This window comes from Nipponia nippon, unplaced genomic scaffold (genome assembly GCF_047370975.1).
Source record: "Nipponia nippon isolate SJK-2023a ecotype South Korea unplaced genomic scaffold, ASM4737097v1 scaffold_27, whole genome shotgun sequence".
NCBI lineage: Eukaryota > Metazoa > Chordata > Aves > Pelecaniformes > Threskiornithidae > Nipponia > Nipponia nippon.
This window is the reverse complement of record NW_028262344.1, coordinates 4,851,037-4,870,225: the sequence shown is the minus strand read 5'-3', so window position 1 is coordinate 4,870,225 and position 19,189 is coordinate 4,851,037. Positions and strand designations below refer to the sequence as shown.

Genomic DNA, 19,189 nt, shown 5'->3' with positions numbered 1-19,189 from the left:
CGCATGCGCCCAGAGGAGGGGAGGGGAGGAGCCGCCGCCGGATACGGCTTCCCGCCCGCCGCCGCTCCCGCGCCTGCGCCCCGCCGCCGACCACCGGGAACCGGTAACGCTGCCTCCGGTGCGGGCCTGGCGTCGCCTCACCCCCGCGGGTGATATAAATAAAATATAAGGGAATTAACGAAGGGGATTAAAAAAATAATAATAATAAAAAAAACTGTGCGCCGCCCGGAAATTGAACCCGGATCACAAGAATGAGAATCTTGTATGATACCACTACACCAGCGGCGCAGCTAGTAGTATTCTGCCGGCCGCTCTCATGGTCTACCCGGCCCCGCCGCCGCCGCGGCGGGAACCAGCTGACGGGGCGGTCCCGCCGGCCGAGCAAGCGCCATGCCGGCCCTCCGCCTCCTCCTGCTCCTCGCTGCTCTCTGCCCGCCCGTCCCGGGCCGCCGGCCGCAGCGCGATGCCCCCGGCAAGATCGGTACGGTGGGGGGGGGCTGCGGGGGCAGCACTGACGGCCGGTACCGGTTCTTCTAGCCGTGGTCGGCGGCGGGATCGGAGGCGCGGCTGCCGCCTATTTCTTGCGGCAGAAGTTCGGGAGGAGCGTGCGGCTGGAGGTGCTGGAGAAGGCGGCGGTGGGGGGGCGGCTGGCCACGCTGGAGGCGGGAGGGGTCCGTCCTCCACCCCCTCAACCTGCACATGAAGCACTTCGTCAAGGAGCTGGGTGAGTGGTGACCCCTCCCGGCATCTCCCCACCCCAAAAACCAACACCCTCCCCCAGGGATGCTCCGGGTCCAGCTTTCCCACTCTGCTGGGGGGACATCCCCATAAAGAACAAGCCTCGATTGCCCCCCCCATCCTTCCACAATACCCCCCCCATATCCCCCCCCAAATCCCTCCCTAATATCCCCCCCCAATCCCTCCTTAATATCCCCCCCTGCTGTACCCCAGAGCCCCCGGGGAAAAGGAGACCCACATCCCAATGAAAATGGGGACCCCCGCCCCCACCACCATGGGTGATGATGACCTTAATCCCATCGTTAAGGTCCAAAAGTCACCATAAATAACTCCCTGGCTCCCGGTCAAGAACTAATTACGCTTTCCACATCCTGGGGATCCGATCTTTAATTGCTCACCCTGATCAACACGAAGCAAGGTTGTCTCGGGAAGTTAAAAGCAAGGTGTAATATAGTTCACAAGCTCTACCTTTCATTAAATTACCCTTTTTTCACCCCTTTCCTTGAGGCCTCTCAGTTGCCCCAGCGCACGGCAGCCTCGTCGGCATTTATAACGGGGAGGAGTTCATGTTCGAGGAGAGCAGCTGGTACATCCTCAACCTTCTCAAGTGCCTCTCTCTGGCGCTACGGGCTCAACCCCCTGCGAACGTACGTGTGGGTGGAGGACGTCCTGGACAAGTTCATGCGGTACGTCGGGGCCCTGCCGGGGAAAAGGTGGGAAACCGGCTGCAGGAAAAGGTGCAAAACCTGCTGCTGAGTTGGAAAAATCGGTGAAATCATCCCATTGCCATTGAGAAAGGAGTCTCCGGTTGCCCTCTCTCCATTGCCGTTCATTTTCCTAAGGAAAAAGATCGAGATAAGTGCTGTCATCTTCAAACAGGCATAGCAATAACAAGAGGCTGCAGTGGAAATGCGTGTTAGGTGTGGGATGTCCCACCTGGGTACTAAACAATTAAATTCATAACTGTGCACAAAGTGCTTTCATTAGGAAAGATCAGTAAATGAATAATGAAGGTCTGGGTCTACTTAGGCATGTACCACTTAGGCTAGGGCTTGGCTGGAAGGGCTGTGAGGCTCTCAGGAGCCACGCTGTGAGATCCTCCACAGCTTCCGAGGGCAACAAAGATAATTAACAGCAACTGAATGCCTACTACTTGTCTCTGGTTAAAGGATCTATTGCTACCAGATGCACGACTATGCCTTCCAACAGTAATGAGCACCTGTTTCATGCCCTTGGAGGGAATGACTTCACCCACGTGCTGAACCAAACCATCAATGAAGCCATGCAGAAAGCCAGCTTATCCCATAAGTTCATAAATGAGGTGGTTTGTCCGGCCATGAGAGTCAACTACAGGCAGGGTGTCAACATCAACAGTTTCGTAGGTGAGTGTTTCGTGGGTTAACCTTCCAACACGCCTGTCCCAGGGACCTTGTGCTCTTCATGGGTGTTGGGGTTCCTGCTCCTGCTAATTGCTGCCTGCTTAGCCCTGGCCTTCAGTGAGCTCTGTGCCCCAAAGGGATGGTTTTTTCCCCCTAATTTTCCACTTTGTTTCAAATGCTCCTCTACAAAATGACGCCGAACAAGACACTCTAATGATCATGGTTTCCTTGTAGGTGCTGTTTCTCTGGCAGGGGTGGAATCGGGCCTTTGGTCAGTAAAAGGGGGGAACAAACTTGTCTGCACGGGCCTTCTCTATGCCTTCAAAGCTGAAGTTATCCCTGGTACGGCTTTGTCTATAGAGCCAAAAATCAGACCCACAGGTGAGTTGGGTTTGCTTTCCCTTTGGTGGGGAGGGGAACAGCACGCTCTGGCAGCTGAAGAGCAGTGTTGGCCTCTGTCACCGCTCGGCTGCAGCTCTTGGCAGACCGAAGCAACAGCCTGGGTCTTCCTTGGTCTTTTAAGATGAAAACTGGGCTCTGCTCGAAGCCCCAGCTCACAGCACTCCCGCAGCTAAACTAGGACTAGTTTATAAAGCTACTTCAGCTCGCAGCAAGGCGTAATTAGCCTAAATGGGATGGCATTTTTAAAAGCCTGGTGTTTGTCAGAGGGACAGATGGGATTCCCTCCAGCCACGGACCAGGATAACTGAGCTCTTCTCCCCAGGCGACCCGGTGAAGCTCTACCAGGTCACTTACAACATGACATCGGGACTAACGGGGGATACGTATGACATCGTTGTCATCGCTGTTCTGCTGAGCCGTAAAATGGCCAACATCACCTTCAAGAACTTCGACCCTCCTGTCCCAGAGTTCCCAAATCCTTACCACCAGACTGTCACGAAGTTAGCGCATGGACAATTAAACGCCTCCTTCTTTGGTTACTGGGACCCATCCGCTTTTCATTTCGGTGCCATCTTCACTACGGAGAATCCCAAGCTGTTCGTCAATAGCCTGGGGATGGTGTCTCCCATGGAAGAGGTAGGCAGCGAAGGAAAGCTGTCTGGAAAGTGTTTTCAAAGGAGGCACTCGCCAAAGAGCAGCTTAATTTGCTTTTCTCCTCCTACGACTCCGTCAAAGTGAAGAAGTGGTTGGCGTACCCCCGCTACAGCCAGCTGGAAAAATGCCCTCCCATCATCCTCCACGACAACATCTACTACCTGAACGGCATCGAGCATGCCGCAAGCGCCATGGAGATGAGCGCCATCGCAGCCAAAAACGCCGCCCTGCTTGCTTACCACCGGTGGTACGGCAACGGCGACAGGATTGACCAGGAAGATTTGCACGAGAAGCTGAAAACGGAGCTCTGAGCCCCGCCGAGCCAGCGGCCGGGAGCTCGCCGGAGCGTCCACACTACAACCTCCGGAGATACAGATTGTACCCTGTAGCTGTTTAGCCGCAATTAAAGCTAACGAACGAGGAACTCCTTGCTTAGCCCCTAAGGAAGAGGAGACACCCAGCCAACTCGAGACAGACTAGAACAGCAGTGAAGAGGCAGAGGAAGCTTTCCCAAGCGAGCTGGGCCTTCCTCAAGCAAACTCCTCGATCTATCCCTACGTGAGATTAAAGGAGATGTTTTTAAATGCCACATTGACCCCAAAAGTGCCCTCGGCGGTCAGGAGTCTGCCAAACTCAGGATCTGCATCGCTGTGACTAACCCCTGCACATCACTTTCCCTCTCTGGACGTGTTTCAGGCAGGGAAAAATCAACTTCTTGACTGTAAATCTCTCTGCCTCAAGTATTTTCTGAAGGGTATAGCAAGTAGTTATTCCTTGGGGTGGGACTAGCGCAGTGGAAACTGGGGCTGCCGCCTTAATTTGCTTCCAGAACTAGTACTGTAGCTTACAGGTGGGAGGACTGGTCTGCTGCTTGTTAAGGGAGTTGCCAAAATGGGTGGTAAAAGCAAAAACACAGATGTCCTTTGCTGCGTCAAGGTTTGAAAACGTTAATAAAGTAGATGACCTGACCCTACGGCAGGGCGCCGCTAGGTCCGAGTACGTAAAAACCCTTTTCGTGAGAATATCGCGTCCCTTGACTGTATCTAATATTGCTGCGATACCTCAACCATGTCTGAAAATTGCCGTTACAAATAAAATTAACGCACTGTTTGGAAATTAAGCTGGCTCTGTTGCCTCCAGATAGCGTAGGGCAGTGTTATTTGTGGTGTTCTGAATGGGCCTCAACCATCTGACTGATCATGTAGTCTAGCCACATCCTTGCTGTGCCACAGTGGACAGGGCAGCAATAAAAGCTAAAAAAAGATGTTACTGTACTGATAGTCTGCATTATCCCAGCAGAACACTTTCTATCCTAGCAGAACAGATTTCCTGCTGCGGGGCACTCCTTGTGCCAGGCTTTGGCTCCTGCACCATAACTCCGTGATGCAGAAATAAGAGTAAAAATCATTATTTTAAAAAAAAAAATTCTTTCAGGCAGCCCGGCTTGGCACAAATACTCTACATCACTCTTCGCAGAGGGGAATTTTACCATTTTCCTGCCAATTAACCCACTGAACAAACACGACGCAGCTTTGTGGATTGTTCTTTACATGATACCAAGGGGAAGGACGCCAAAGGTAACGCCAATTTAGCACCCGCTTCAATAAATGAAGCCTCCTGAAAGTCTTTGCAGAGTTTTAAAGCTATTGGGAGCGGTATTAACGACCGCCCCTGCCGTGCTGAAGAACCAGGGCGCTTCGGCTGCCCCGTTACCCAAAAAAAAGCACGTACGAGTGACACAAGTTACGTCAACCATTACAAAATTTATTTAACAAAACAAAAAAAAAAGTTTACACTCAGGGATGCTTCATGGCAGATTCAATGAGTAAATAAAATAGGCAGGTTAGGTCTCATCACAGCCAGTAATGACACAGGTTTCTCCAGCACTATACTCGTTCCAAGGCTTCCAGCATAATGATGCTGTTTCCTCGTATTACCTAAAAGTGAAAGTTCAGAGCAGCCGGTGAGACGCGGCACGCGGTTACCTACCACTCTGCGGGTCCCTCCCCTCCGATTTATTTCCCTAAAAAGCTGATGCTATGCCAAAAATTCATGTGAATTCCCCCACAGGGATGAACGCCGACTGCTTTTACCTCTAAAACCCCACGGATTGTTCCGTGCTATTACAATAAACGCATCAGCTTCTTAAAATTCAGCTCGTTTTACACACACCAGCTCTGTTTGCAGTCACCCTGCACTTGCTTCAGCCCAAAGCAGCGCTCACCACCATGCCGATGTTGTTCTGCTGTCCTCCCAGTGCCATCTCCACACACTCATCAATGACTAGGTTCATGAAGGGATCAAACCCCCGCAATATCCCCTGGACGTGCCGGCCGCCGTTTAATTTCACTACAAGAAATCGAGTACGTTTAAAGAAGGGGGACTGCTGAACGCCAGCGTTTGGTGTTTTCTCACCGGAACTGCAGCTTTGAAAACGAGTGGGGCCACAAGGAGGGAGGTTCTTTTTTTAACCTTAAGTATTTAGAGCACCACACCTAAGAAAAGACTCTATTAAGAGTTTGGGGGGGTGCAAATTTTAAATTAACATTGACCCCAATTAATGGATTTTGAAGCCTGAAACTAGTCAGGCGTGCTTCCAGGAGCGCTAAGGCAGGCAGCCAGCATCCCCCCCCCGCCCCGCCGCCGCAGAGCGCGGTGAGGCGGACTGGGGGCTCCCCCGCGGCCTCGCAGCCCCTTCCACCCCCCCGCCCCGGCGCGGACACACGCGGTGAAGTTAACTCGGGGCCGGGAGCAGCTCAGGGCGGCCGGGACTCACATGACAGCTTCTTGTCCATGAACCTGCAACGAGATGGCGGCGGGTCAGCACCGGCGGGGAATGGAAGAGAGCGCCCCGCCCCACCCCCCCCGCCGCCATGACAGCGGGGCGCCCACAGTGCACACCGAGATACCGGCGGGCGGTGGATCACGGCAGGCCCCGCGGGGGCGTCCCCGCCGCTCCCTCCCCGGCCTCCCCCGGCCCCGGTCGCGGCCCCCCGGGCCCGGACGCACTTCTTCAGCTCGGGCGGGTGCGCTTTGCTCATGGCGTCTCCTCAGCCCTCAGGCCCCTCGCTCTGCCGCTCGCGCCGCGCTCTGACGCCACTGCGCCGCCCGCGTCACCCGCACCCCTCACCCCCGCCAGCCAATGGGGGCCGCGCCTTGCTTCCCCCGCCCCGCCTTTCCCCCCTTCCCGACGCCCCTCGCGCCTCCCCGGCAGCCAATCACCGCCCGCGGAGGGTGCTACCGCACTCCCCCGAGCAGCGGCGCGGCGTGCACGAGGGAAGGCCGGGCGCGACGGGGCGGGGCGCGGCTCCACGAGGGGGTACGGCGGGAGGGGTGCCCACGCCGGGGGGCACCCCGGGCCTTGCACACGCACGAGGGCCGTGCACGCACACGGGAGTCACTCCGGGCCTTGCACACGCACGGGGGCCGCCCCACGCTGTGCACGCACACAGGGGGTCACCCTCTGCATTGCACACGTGCAGGGGCCGCCCCCATGCCATGCACGCACACAGGGGTCAGCCCGCGCCTTGCACGCACAAGAGGGGCCGTGCACGCACAGAGGGATCACCGCGTGCCTTGCACACGCGCAGGAGCCACCCCGTGCTTTGCACACACACACACACACACACACACACACGGCCTGCACCGTGCACCGTGCACGCACACGGGGGTCGCCCCGGGCCTTGCACGCGTGCAGGGACTGCCCCGTGCTGTGCACGCACGCGGGGGTCACCCTGGGCCTTGCACACGCGCAGGGGCCGCCCCACGCCCGCAGAGCCATCCCCCAGCGCGCAGCACCTACGCAGGTCACCCCACGCCCCGCGCACGCACCCGCAGCACCCAACACACAGCACGCGCGCAGGGTGCGACCCCCCTGCCTCGCACACACGCGCGTGCACGCGCACGTACGCGTCACCCCACGCCCTGCACAAGCATTGCCCAATACATTGCACACCCGCACGGGTCACCCTGCACAGGCAGCGGGCTCCCCCCCGCACCCCTGTGCCAGCCCGGGGCTCACCCCTTGGCGCGGGTGCTGCTGTGGGCGCCCGGGACTCCTGCGTCCCCCCACCCCGACCCTGCAGCACCCGTGGGCGGCAGAAGCGTGGCACCTCGCCTTTAATGAGCGCGTGGGGGCCCCGGCGCCCGGCTACTGCTGGAGGGCGGCCAGGCTGTCCTTCATCTTCTTGGCCATGGCGGGGACGAGGCACAGGTGGTCGTCCCCACAGGCGGCCAAGCAGCCATTGAGCTGGCCACACACCCGTGCCTCCATGGCCCTTGCCTCCAGCGCGTCCTTCGCCTTGTCGTTGCAGTGCAGCGTGCAGCGGCTCAGGCGGTCCTGCGCGGGTGGAGGGGGGGGACACACACACACACGTGGCGGGGAGTCAGCGGGCCCCCGTGCACCCCTTCCCCGCTGCGGGTGTCCCCCCCGGCTCGGCCTCTCCTCTCACCTGGAAGTGCTCCAGCTCGGCGGTGACGATGGCCTGGGCCTGGGCCAGGGGTGTGTGGCACTGCTCGATGCACCGCTGCACCCGCTGCATAGTGGCCACGCTGTCCTCGCAGCACCACACGCTGCAGCGGAACATGGCGCCCTGCGGGGAGATGGCGGTGGGGGGGTGTGTGGGTCAGCAGGGTGCAGCCTGTGAGGACCCCCCATCCTTTGTGGGAGCACCCTGCAAGGAGCTGGCTGCACCCTGAGTCTGCAGCTGTGTCAGACCTCCCTGGGCACGGGGGGTGCAGGGCATGCACTGGGGGGGCACAGGGCATGCACTGAGGGGGCACAGGGCTGTATAGGGGGCACAGGGCATGAACTGGGGGGGCACAGGGTATGTGTAGGGGCACAGGGCATGAACTGGGGGGCTCAAGGCACATGGAGGGGCACAGGGCATGAACTGGGGGGCACAGAGCATGTACTGGGGGCACAGGGCATGAACTGGGGGGCTCAAGGCACATGGAGGGGCACAGGGCATGAACTGGGGGGCACAGGGCTGTATAGGGGGCACAGGGCATGAACTGGGGGGGCACAGGGTATGTGTAGGGGCACAGGGCATGAACTGGGGGGCTCAAGGCACATGGAGGGGCACAGGGCATGAACTGGGGGGCACAGAGCATGTACTGGGGGCACAGGGCGGGAACTGGGGGGGCTCAAGGCACATGGAGGGGCACAGGGCATGAACTGGGGGGCACAGAGCATGTACTGGGGGCACAGGGCATGAACTGGGGGGGCACAGCACATGGAGGGGCACAGGGCATGAACTGGGGGCACAGGGCATGTACTGAGGGGGCACAGGTTTGCATGAACTGGGGGACACAGAGCATGTACTGGCCGGGCACAGGGCATGAACTGGGGGGCACAGCACATGGAGGGGCACAGGGCATGAACTGGGGGGGCACAGAGCATGTACTGGGGGCACAGGGCATGAACTGGGGGGGCACAGCACATGGAGGGGCACAGGGCATGAACTGGGGGTCACAGGGCATGAACTGGGGGGCACAGGACGTGTAGGGGGGCATGGGGCATAAACTGGGGGGGTACAGGGCATATGCAGGGGCACAGGGCATGTATAGAGGGCCCAGGGCATGAACTTGGGGGGGCACAGGGTGTATGTAGGGGACCAGGGCATGCACTGAGGGCCACTGGGCACATGTAGGGCACCGGGCACGGGGGGGGGCACAGGGCATGCAACGCGGGGGCAAGGGCCACGCAGCCGGCACGGACTGGGGGGGCTGCAGGGCCGTATGGCGGCACAGGGCCGTATGGGGGTGCCGGCCCAGGGCTTTGCTGGGGTCATGCGGGGGGTCACGCCGGGCGCAGGCGGGGGGGGGGGGGGGGGGGCAGCGGGTTCCCCACAGGGCCCGGAGCCCGCCCGGCCCTGCCCAGGCGCTCCCGGTCCCCGCCCGGCCCCCCCGGTACCTGCATGCCGCGGATCCGCTCCCGCTCCAGCCCCTGCACCGCGCTCTCCACCGCCGCCCGCACCCGGCCCTGCGCCGCCTCCGCCATCCCCGGCCGCTGCGCGCCCAGGCGGGGCCGCGGCAGAGCGGGGGCCCGGCTGCGGGGCACGGCCGAGCTGCGGCGGGCTGCGCCGCCGCGCAGCACCTGCATGCACTACGATGCAACGCTTGCGGCGTGATGCGACGCCTGCACCACGATGCAACCCAGCAGTACGATGCAATGCCTGCACCACAGTGCAACGCTACGTGGAAATGCAATGCCAGCACCGCAATGCAATGCCTGCACCACGATGCAACACTGCACTGCCATGCAACACTTGCACCGTGGTGCAACCCAGGAGTATGATGCAATGCCTGCACCACTGCATGCAAATGCAACGCCCACGCTGCAACGCAATGCCCGCACCGCGATGCAGCACTGGGCACAAATCATGGGGACGCCCAGGTGGAAAAGACCTTTGAGATCATCGAGTCCAACCGTTAACCCAGCGCTGCCAAGCCCACCACGAAACCATGTCCTCAAGCACCACGTCACCACGTCTACCTCCAGGGATGGGGACTCCACCACTTCCCCGGGCAGCCTGTGCCAGGGCCTGACAGCCCCTTCGGTGAAGAAGTTTTTCCCAATATCCAACCCAAACCTCCCCTGGCGCAGCTTGAGGCCGTTCCCTCTCGTCCTATCACTTGTTACTTGGGAGAAGAGACCGACCCCCACCTCGCTACAGCCTCCTTTCAGGCAGTTGTAGAGAGCGATGAGGGCTCCCCTCAGCCTCCTCTTCTCCAGGCTAAACAACCCCAGCTCCCTCAGCCGCTCCTCACCAGACTTGTGCTCCAGACCCTTCACCAGCCTCGCTGCCCTCCTCTGGACACGCTCCAGCACCTCCATGTCCTTCTCGGAGTGAGGGGCCCAAAACTGAACACAGCACTCGAGGTGCAGCCTCACCAGTGCCGAGTACAGGGGCACTGTCACCTCCCTGGTCCTGCTGGCCACACTATTCCTGATACAAGCCAGGATGCCATTGGCCCTTTTGGCCACCTGGGCACACTGCTGGCTCATGTTCAGGCGGCTGTCAACCAACACCCCCAGGTCCTTTTCCACCAGGCAGCTCTCCAGCCACTCCTCCCCCAGCCTGTGGTGTTGCAGGGGGGTGTTGTGACCGAGTGCAGGACTCAGCACTGAGCCTTGGTGAACTTCATACAGTTGGCCCCGGCCCATTGATCATGATGCAACGCCTGCGCCGTGATGCAACACTTGCACCATGATGCAATGCCTGCACTACGAGGCAACCCTGCACCACGCTGCAGCCTCCTGAATGCAACGCAATGCCCCCATGCAACACTCGCGCCGTGCTGCAAAGCCCCTGCCATGCCACAGTGAGGGCCTGGCTCAGCTCTGGGTGACGTTACCCTGCCTGGGTTATTTGTGGCCATGGCACCAGGGAGCCCTTCCAGCCCCCCCCGGCCCCCCCAGCCCTGTAGCGCAGCCAGCTCGTGGCTGGGGCTGCACTGAGCCCCACAGCCCCATCCTGCCCCGGCACTGGTGTGACAGTGGTGGGGAAAAATCTGGAGCACACAGGAAGGGAGTGAGAGTTGCCGGCTGCTGAGGTGAAGCAACAAAATGCAACCCGCCCCCCAGGGCTCCCCAAAACGGTTCAGGTCCCATGCAGGGCACCTATCACATCCCTGCAAATGGCCCTGGGCTGCTGGGGTGTTCAGGGATGTGGCCCCAGCCCTGACCCATGCAGGGGGTTGGGCTCGACCTCTCCTCTAAAACCTGCCCCATTTATACCCTGCAGGAAAGAACCTGCACCCTATAACTAGCAGAGCCAGGGGAGGCCAGCAGCTACTTCCAAAATAGCCCCGCAGCCACCCCCATTCCCATAACCCACATGGGTCCCCACAGGGCACAGAGAGGGCAGGATCTGGCCATGCTTTGCAGCAGCAGTGCTTTGCCCCTGCCCACCCCAGCACACATCCTGCACCCGCCTTAGCCCATTTTCCAGCCTGGCACACCAAGGCCAGGCCAGGGGGCCCTGACTCCGTGGAGGGGCTCACAGGGCATGATAAGGCCTGTGGCTCCATGGGTGGGGGAGCATCAGTGCTTCCTGCCCAGCCCCCCCTAGCCCCAGCAAGACCGTATCCGCTCCGGCACCTGCGCACCAGCTGGGCCGGCGGTGGGTGGGCAGAGGAAAGGTTGTGCACACACGCACAGCACGCACACCCGCCTGGGCACAGCACCCAGGCACAGCACCTCCTGCTCCCCATGCAACAGGAATGGGATCAACCCCATTCACCCACCCATCCTTCCCTCCTTCCCCCTTCACTTCACAGTTTGGGCTGGAAACATCAGGGAACAGGGCTGAGCCCATCGCCAGGGTATCAGCGCTGCACTGTTTGCACTGGAAAGATGGGGGACCGGGACCAAGCCCAGCACCAAGGTATCAGTTCTGCGCCCTGGGGATGCTCCCCCCACAACTGGCCACAGGACCCAGCATCTCCTCCACAAATATTCCCCCCCCCAAAAGCCCCAAGAGATGAGTTTTTTTGAAAAAAAGTGTCCTTTATGTCACTTAAATAACTATAATCCAGGTATTAGGGGAAAAAAGAACAGCTGATCATAATAACATATTATAGAAATCAAAATTAATTTAACCACACAAAATAAATTAAAACATTAAATATTAACTTTCAGTGCAACATATACAGAAGACACGAGAGTAACTGACTTTAAAAAAAACAAACAACAAAACATAAACAAAAAAGCTTTGGGTCGGTTATGATAAAGACTACGGAAAGGATTAACGCTGCACTGGGAGGTTAGAGCACTGGCTTGAGGAGGCTTATAGGATTAAGGTTCATTTTATTATTAATAAAAAGCTCCTATCTGTCCCCAAAGTGAGCGCGGTCCGTGCGACTGCCAAGGCAGAGGGTTCACCGGCACTTCTGTCTCTATAGAAAAATAAAGCCCCATCCTGTGAGAGTGGGGGTTTCTGGTTTAAAAAAAAACAAAACAAAAAACCTAATCTGAGAAAAAGGAAAAACAAACCCAAAACCAAAGAAACAAAAACCCCAGGTGTGCATGGCTGGGGGTTTGGCTCTGCAGTAGGGGCAATGCCCGGCTCTGTCAGTGCTTTGCCGCTGCCGGCATGCTTACGGTGCTGCCGAGTGCATCTCCTGCCGAAGTGCTCGCTTGCCGTCTTCCGTGGCAAGAAAGAAGAAAAAAAAAAAAAAAAGAAGAAAACAACAACAACAACAGAAAAAGACCAAAAAAGAGGAGAGATGCTGTGCTGGTCCCTGGCATGGGCGTCCTGGGTGGGGGGGTGGCGGCGGGACCCCCCGCTCCATCAGACCCCTGCGGGGAAGGGGACGGGGAGCGCGGTTACACCCCGGGAGCGCTGGCAGCTGGCGTCCTGCTGCGGTGCCCCCCAGCCCTCTTACCCGTCTTGGCATGGCAGCAGGAGGTGCCACCTTTCAGCAGCCCACCTGGCTTCTCCTGGCCGCTGCTGGGCGCCCGGCACCACTGGCAGTGCTTCTGCAGCTGGCAGCGCTTCTGCAGCTGGCAGCAGCTGCAAGGGAGCGGGGAGAGGATGGTCAGGGGCTGCGGGGGGTCTCGACCCCCTCCCGCTCCTCAGGCCGCATCCTGCCCCAAATTGGCTGGGAGGGGTGCTGAGCCGACCCCTCCCCGCTCCAGCCCCATGTACTTACTGTATGAGCACGCAGATGCCAATGAGCAGCACCGAGGCCACCACTGACACCACCACCAAGGCCGTGATCGTCTGCTTCTTCTGGTTGGCGGCCACCACGGCCAGGAGGTCGGCGTGCTCGCACCGCGTCCCCACGTACCCCGAATGGCACCTGGGAAGAGCATCAGCATCAGCCCGAGGACCAGCGCGTCCTCTCAGTGCCCAGCAAAACCAGGTTCAACCCCACTTTTTTGGGTATTCCCACATGAGACATGAAGGACCCGCCTGGATTTTAATGGTAGGAGTTTTTTCCCCGGCACTTACACGCACGCCGGCTTGTCCTCCTGGACCAGGAACCGGCAGGTGCCATGGAAGCAGAACTGGCTGTGAGAGTCGGGACAGTCGTTGAAGTGGGACCTCACTGCTGCTGCCACTGGTGGGCCTGGAGCTGGGAGCAAAACCAAGGAGAAAATGGCATTTTTTTGGCATTTGCCAGGCCGGCAGCCACCCAGGCGTCACCGATGGCAGGTCGGTAGCTCTGTTTTAGGGCTGGATGTATTTATTTTGGGGTTGCTGGGTGGGACGCGGTCAGTGGCTGCATCCTGGCCAGGACCACCCGAAGGAGCCCACGCGGGTCCTACTTAAACCAGCACCGAATATAAGCTTTGCCGGCACTAGAGGAATTTCCTAAAGAGCTTAAAATGGAGGAGGAGAGAGTTAAATAATGGCAGAGCCGGCCGTAGCCCTGGACTGGTGGCTTTGCCAAGATGCTGTTTTCCATTACACCCCACACTGGTTTAAATTATCCTCTGCAGCAGAAACAGAAAACAAATATCCTGCTTTCGGATTAGCCCGGGTATAAAGCACATCCGATCGCTGTCGTTTCAAAGCCACCTCAAATTCCTGTTGCTGTGAATTTATGGCAGGCCGGGGTAATTAAACCCACGTCTGCCGAATGCTTCCGGGTCTTTGCGGGGACGCAAAGTGAGGAAAGACAGAGCGGGGCCAGCTCAGCCAGGGCAGTGGCCTGATGTCCCCATCTCTGGCAGTGGGGAAAAAATGCATCGGTGGGAGGTTTGGAGATGTTGGAGCTGGTGGCAGCATCCTCCGAGAGCCAGGAGCTGGGATTTGGTCTTTGCGGTGAGAATCACTGCTGTCTGCATCGCTGCCGAAATCTGTGCCTTGGTGCAGCCCCTGGCCAGGAAAACTGCGCGCCTCCCTCCCCAGGGATGGCTTTATCCCAGAAGAACCCGGCCTCCCCCAACTCCTGCCTCTGGCCTGAATATCCCCACAAAAATAACACTTTTTGAGGTTTTAACTGGGAAAGCTGAGCCCCAAACACAGCTTTACACATCCCTGCTGCCAGCACCTGCCATCCTCCCCAGCATGGGCATCCCTTTGCCCCCCTGCTGCCGGCAGCATGTCCCCAGGGCTGGCTCCCAGGGCATCCTGGCTTGCATTAAGCCTCAATGTGCTCGCAGCTGCCGGCCACATTGCAGCCGCCTCATCCTCCCGCAGCCCCGTGCTGCTGCCGCCCGCACGGACCCCATCCCCATCCCCATCCCCATCCCCGATGTGTCCCCAACCGGTGCTGCACCCCTCAGAGCAGCCCCTTTCCTCCAGCCCCCCCAGCTGGGCATGCATCCATTGGGAAAGGGGCTGGGAGCATTCTCAGCAGTGCCTGCGCCTGACCTGCTGCAGGGTTTTGCTCCGAAGCCTCCTGGCACTGCGGGAGCACCATTTCCTTTAATGCTTTCCAACCAATCCCATTGAACCATTTTCCAGCCCCAAAAGGAGGTTTTCTGTCCCTGCCTGCAAACAGCCCTTCCTGCAGCCGGCACATCCCCACCGACGGCAAAGCCCCCATGCTGGGCCAAGGGAAGCGAAGGGCTCTTGGCTGTTGCAGCCTATTGTGCTGCATTTATGAATAAGGCGATTTATCGGGCGCGACCGGCTCGGTGCCGCCGCGAGCCGGCGTCAGGCACCGGCAGCTTCCCCCACAGGAGCTGTGGCACGGTTAATGAGACCAGACTTCCCTGCACACCCAGCGGCTGTGTGCCAGGATTTGGCCTCCCCCCAAAACAAGGTGCATCGGAAATACCAGCCGCAGAGCCCTGCTTCCTGGTTTTCCCTTGGGATAAAGCACCCTGGGCACCCACAGGTCAGGATCCCGCCTGGGGACCTGTTATCCCCAGGGGAAGGATGGATGCGAGAGCATCCCTCTGGCTGACCTGGTGCCCACTCAATGCGAGGATAGTTTACCTGTGCCTGCGTTTTGCTGCCTGTTCCTGGGCAGGTCGGCAACGCAGGCACCCCACAACCCTCCCTGAGATCACACCGGCTCTGCCCCATCGGCAAACTCACCGCTCCAGGCTGCCGTGGTGTTCTCCAGCGCGTGGCACGCGGCGAGCAACACACCTACAGAGAGGCCAGAGAGACAGGTGTCAGACAGACCGCATGCCCCCCGAGCCGGGAGGGCTGGCTGACGGCTTGGGGGGGTTTTACCCAAAATCACTCAAAGATTAATGAGTTGTTTTGTTTGTTTTTTTTTAAAGGAAAATGCAATGGTGTTTGCTAGGGTGTTTTAAAGCCAGAATGGAGCCTGAAACCAGCCTGTTATTTGCATGCACGATAGGCACGTGCTTGCTCATCTGACAGCATCCCCTGCCCAGGCGGGTGCTGGTGGAGGTGCCAGCTGTGCAGCCGCCCCCCGTACACCACGCCGTGCACCAGGTAGCACAGCCTGTATCACCCAGGCAGCTCCTCCTGCCCATGTACACACAGTGGGAACGGATCCAGCCTCAATGCAAGCTCAGGTGCTGCAACGGCCCCACCAGCCCCCTGCCCTGCCTCCCCTTGCCTGCAAACGCTGCCTGACCTGCAAGTGCTGCTGCTGCTCCCCAGGGACCCGCAGGCTGCACCCTCGTGGTGCGAGCGGGGCTCCCTGCTGCAAAATGCCTGGGCACAGCGGGTCCTGTGCAGGCAGAACTACCCTGTGCAGGCAGAACTACTCTGCACAGGCAGAACTACTCTGCACAGGCAGAACTACCCTGTGCAGGCAGAAATACCCATGGAACACTAGGCGTGGGGGGGCTACAGGTCCAGGCAGGCTCAGAACAACCTCCCCAAGCTGTTCCTTTGGGGGAGGTGGAGGGGACTGGGGAACCCCCCCAGCTAAGAGGCTTTCCCAGGTTGGCTCGACCCTGGGGTGCGAAGCCAGGCAAGACCAGCAGCCCCTTCACTGGGTTTGACCCAATTTCCTCCGTGGGTTTAATCAAATCATGCAGAAAGGCGACAGGCAAGAGACCAACCTACACGCCAGCCCTTCGGGTTCACATCCAGCAAACCCCAGCAGCAACCAGCAGCTTTAGTTATCGCAGCAGCTTCCCTCATTTCGGCTTCTCCTCGTCGGTCCTCACTGCACCTTTCCCTGTGCCAACACGGACCCAGCCAGTCTCCGGGGATTTTCTTCCCATGGAAATTTAATTTTAAGCATTCCATCTCCTCCCAGCTTTGTTTTTATGCTGCCGCCAGCAGCTCGTTGCTGGAAGATGCTTCATCTTCCTGTCCCGCTCCTGCTTGTGCAGATACCTGCACCTCCGTGCTCCAAGGAAACCATGCATTATTTGAGAAACAGTTCATCCCTGTGTCACAGGGCACCTGTATCATCCCCTCCGGCTTCCCAACTTGTCTGTCCTCCTGCTGGGATCCCGCTCAGCTCCAGCAGTGCCCCTTTCCCGTTTCTCCCTGCTGGCAGGTATAACGCCCCACTCAAAACCACTTTGGCCGGAGAAGCCCGGCCGAGGAAGCCACCCAGCTCACCCCGTGTGATTGCCTCATCCCCAGTTACTGCTCCACCTTCCCTCGCCCCTTGGCAGTGGTTTTACATCTCTGACACTGGCCGAGGGCTCCGGTGAGCTCTCCGAGAGCCAGCGCGAGGACACTGGGCAGCCCTGGCAGAGCCGAACGCCTACAGAGACACAGAGCATCCGTGTCCTGACTGGCCAAACTGGGACCCCTGAGAGCAGGGCTGCGTCCCTCAGGCAGCCTGGAGCAGCAGCTGCCGCCCTCGCTTGATTTTGGCAACCCCATCCCAGCCCCGTTCTCAGCTTTTTCTCTCCCCGAACCTGAAAGATCAAATCCTGCATCAACGTCTCTGGTTTTATTTCAAAGTTGGTGCTCGGCCATGCCAGCCAGGCTGCTGCTCCCCATCCCCGGCCCCTGGCCCCCTGCGCTGGGAAGGTCTCCTTGCCATCACCCCCAGCCAGCAAAGCCCCCCTGAACTCGCCCTCCCAAGTGAGTTCACCAACTTGCTGATGGACAAACACGCACTTAATGACTCCGTCCCCAACGTGACATTAATTACCAGCCTCCGCTTCTCCACCACCAGCAAAGGGCTCAACTTCTCTCGCCCCAGTGACTCCTAATGCTCTTCGTGAGGAGCTCCCAGTTATTGCTGGGGTTTGTTCCCTGCCCCAAGTTTTCCCTCCTAATCTGCTTGGCTGAGATTTTCCCCTTGGCTTCACAGATCAGCCCTTGGCAGCCGTCAGGTGCATGTACATCAGGCCAGCGGAGGTTCCCTTTTCCTCTGGTATTTTAAGCAGATGCTCCAATCTGCTGGTTTATAAAGGGCTCCTTTCCCCCTCCGCAACAACCGGGGCACTGCGGAGGCTTGGACCCAACCCGGGCTGGAGGCCAGGAGCAGCCACCACCCCTGGATGGGGGACTGGGGAGAGTGGGGCGCCCAGCCAGGTGGGAAACCCGCGGCTCAGCCCCCGAGATGTGCGACCACTGGGGCCGGAGAGGGCCAAAGGCACGCAAGCAGCAAAGCAGAGGGGACGTGAGCATCCCCAAACCGAGCTGGCGGGAGCCTCCAGATGAGGCGAGGAGGGATGTGGCTGCTGGAGTAACCGACCCTGGTGGCGGCCACCCACCCACCTGAGGGATGCTCGGGGCAGAGGAGATGTGCCAGAGGAGTGGAGCAAGGAGGCACCTCAGCATGGCCGTACCAGAGCCAGAGAGGAGGGCTGGAGGGGGGCCAAGACCGGCTACTTTCCTGAACCCAAGTGCTGCAAAGAGCCTCTCTCCCACTAGGCTGGCACTGCCTCGTCCCCCCCGGCCCTGGCTCAACCATGGAGCTGCGGCGAGGAGCAGCACAGCCCCAGTGCTGTGGGTGACACAGGCAGGGAATGCACAATCCTTCGGGACAGCGGAAAAAAGCCAACCAAGGTCCAGCAAGTTCTGCCCCCACATCAGCCCCAGCCCCAGGGTCACCTTCCCCAGTACCAAAGCATCATGTGCGTCCCAGCAAGGAGCACCCACATCCCAGCTCTGCGCTCTCCCATCTCTGTAGTCATCAAATCTCCAGGCTGGGAAGCGTGTCCGGATCTGTCCCGTCCCGCACGCATCGTCACCTGGGTCCAGCCTCACGTACCTGCGGGTACAGCTCCCAGCCCCCCATTCATCACCACCTCACCCCTTTCCCCAGCAAAAGGAGCACACGATTAATTTTAATTTTTTTAATTGCCAACCCAGCAATATGCTCTTGCTAATTAACTCTACCCTGAAACAAATGAACAAGACTGGAGGGCTCATTCTCCTGCCGAGGCCCTACTTACAAGTCATGGCAAAAGTGTGTTCCCACAAGCGAGGAGCGGTTAAGCAAATAACTTCGGGAGGGACCGAAGCCAAATATTTTGTAGGATTTAAGGAGCAAGAGGCGATTGATTCACCACCCGATCCCCCCCCGGTACCCCAGCCCCCCCCCCCTCGCAGAAAGCGCTGCGAAGAAAAACCCCCAACAAAACCAAAACCTATTTAGGGATGCTCGGCGGGGAGCGGGCTGCTGGTAAAGTTCAGGGGGAGCGGAGCCCCCTTCCCGGCGGGGATGACCCGGTCTGGGGGCGGCTCAGCCCCCTCGGGAGCCGCCGGTTGGGGCTCGGGGTACCGGAGCACCGGGGGGAGCGGGGTCCCCGGGCCTCCCCCCCCGCCCCGAACCGCACCTACCCATGGCCAGCACGGCCGCCGCCTCGCCCGGCATGCTGGTGACGGAGCCGGGAGGACCGGAGGGCGGCGGTGGCGGTGCCGGGGCGCCCAGCAGCGCGGCGGGGCGAGGGGCCGGGCTCCACGCCGGCGGAAATGGGCGCGGACTTCGCCGCCAGCCACTGCGGCCCCGGGGCGGAGCCACCCCGGCCCCGCCGGCCCCGCCGCCCCCGGGGCCCCCGCGCTGCTCCGGGCTCCTCCGCGCCCCGCGGGACCCACCCCCGCCGCTGCCCCACGGCGGGACGCGGCCGCGGGTGTCCCGGGATCCCACCCGGGTCTTGCCCTCCCGCCCCGCCCCGGGGAGGCTGGGGGTGAAGTTTGGGCTCGGGGTCACCCTGT

General features: G+C 59.7%; 4 protein-coding genes and 1 non-coding gene across 6 annotated transcripts; 1 reads left to right on the top strand and 4 right to left on the bottom strand.

Annotated features, from left to right (window-relative positions):
• The first annotated feature begins 209 nt into the window (after positions 1-209).
• Positions 210-4,283, top strand: PCYOX1 (prenylcysteine oxidase 1). The gene is given in 10 exon segments (XM_087762858.1): positions 210-481; positions 538-668; positions 670-724; positions 1,246-1,352; positions 1,354-1,424; positions 1,908-1,941; positions 1,943-2,120; positions 2,352-2,498; positions 2,842-3,171; positions 3,174-4,283. Coding segments are annotated over 10 exon segments (1,455 nt in total). The 5' UTR covers positions 210-390; the 3' UTR covers positions 3,485-4,283.
• TRNAE-CUC (transfer RNA glutamic acid (anticodon CUC)) lies at positions 218-288 on the bottom strand. Its single transcript has one exon. It is a non-coding gene; the product is annotated as a tRNA-Glu (tRNA).
• A 633-nt stretch (positions 4,284-4,916) lies between the features above and the next one.
• Positions 4,917-7,398, bottom strand: SNRPG (small nuclear ribonucleoprotein polypeptide G). 2 transcript variants are annotated; one of them, XM_087762971.1, is made up of 4 exons: positions 7,291-7,398; positions 5,950-5,972; positions 5,398-5,522; positions 4,917-5,110 (listed from the first exon to the last, which is right to left on the bottom strand). In XM_087762971.1, exons 2-4 carry the CDS (start codon positions 5,966-5,968, stop codon positions 5,060-5,062), a joined length of 195 nt encoding a protein of 64 aa, XP_087619097.1. In that variant the 5' UTR covers positions 5,969-5,972; positions 7,291-7,398; the 3' UTR covers positions 4,917-5,059. The 2 variants fall into 2 exon arrangements, with proteins under 2 accessions (XP_087619097.1, XP_087619096.1); XM_087762970.1 differs by lacking the exon at positions 7,291-7,398 and adding an exon at positions 6,183-6,314.
• Positions 7,324-9,214, bottom strand: TIMCC (TIM double twin CX3C motif chaperone). Its single transcript, XM_087762972.1, has 3 exons — positions 9,088-9,214; positions 7,625-7,765; positions 7,324-7,512 (listed from the first exon to the last, which is right to left on the bottom strand). The coding sequence occupies exons 1-3, from the start codon at positions 9,172-9,174 to the stop codon at positions 7,324-7,326; spliced, it is 417 nt and encodes a 138-aa protein (XP_087619098.1). The 5' UTR covers positions 9,175-9,214.
• Positions 9,215-11,676: 2,462 nt separating this feature from the next.
• Positions 11,677-18,931, bottom strand: TGFA (transforming growth factor alpha). The gene is made up of 5 exons (XM_087763007.1): positions 18,815-18,931; positions 15,173-15,226; positions 13,133-13,256; positions 12,831-12,980; positions 11,677-12,691 (listed from the first exon to the last, which is right to left on the bottom strand). Exons 1-5 carry the CDS (start codon positions 18,846-18,848, stop codon positions 12,505-12,507), a joined length of 549 nt encoding a protein of 182 aa, XP_087619133.1. The 5' UTR covers positions 18,849-18,931; the 3' UTR covers positions 11,677-12,504.
• Positions 18,932-19,189: the final 258 nt, after the last annotated feature.

Excerpts from the sequence above, each read along its gene's own strand:
- SNRPG (XM_087762970.1), bottom strand. The coding sequence starts at position 6,214 with ATGAGCAAAGCGCACCCGCCCGAGCTGAAGAA. Across the intron at positions 5,973-6,182 it reads CACCCGCCCGAGCTGAAGAA|GTTCATGGACAAGAAGCTGT; the intron begins GTGCGTCCGGGC and ends ATCTCGTTGCAG. Across the intron at positions 5,523-5,949 it reads CATGGACAAGAAGCTGTCAT|TGAAATTAAACGGCGGCCGG; the intron begins GTGAGTCCCGGC and ends GATTTCTTGTAG.
- TIMCC (XM_087762972.1), bottom strand. The coding sequence starts at position 9,174 with ATGGCGGAGGCGGCGCAGGGCCGGGTGCGGGCGGCGGTGGAGAGCGCG. Across the intron at positions 7,766-9,087 it reads AGCGGATCCGCGGCATGCAG|GGCGCCATGTTCCGCTGCAG; the intron begins GTACCGGGGGGG and ends ATCTCCCCGCAG. Across the intron at positions 7,513-7,624 it reads CCGAGCTGGAGCACTTCCAG|GACCGCCTGAGCCGCTGCAC; the intron begins GTGAGAGGAGAG and ends CCACCCGCGCAG.
- TGFA (XM_087763007.1), bottom strand. The coding sequence starts at position 18,848 with ATGCCGGGCGAGGCGGCGGCCGTGCTGGCCATGG. Across the intron at positions 15,227-18,814 it reads GGCGGCCGTGCTGGCCATGG|GTGTGTTGCTCGCCGCGTGC; the intron begins GTAGGTGCGGTT and ends GCCTCTCTGTAG. Across the intron at positions 13,257-15,172 it reads CACCACGGCAGCCTGGAGCG|CTCCAGGCCCACCAGTGGCA; the intron begins GTGAGTTTGCCG and ends TTTTGCTCCCAG.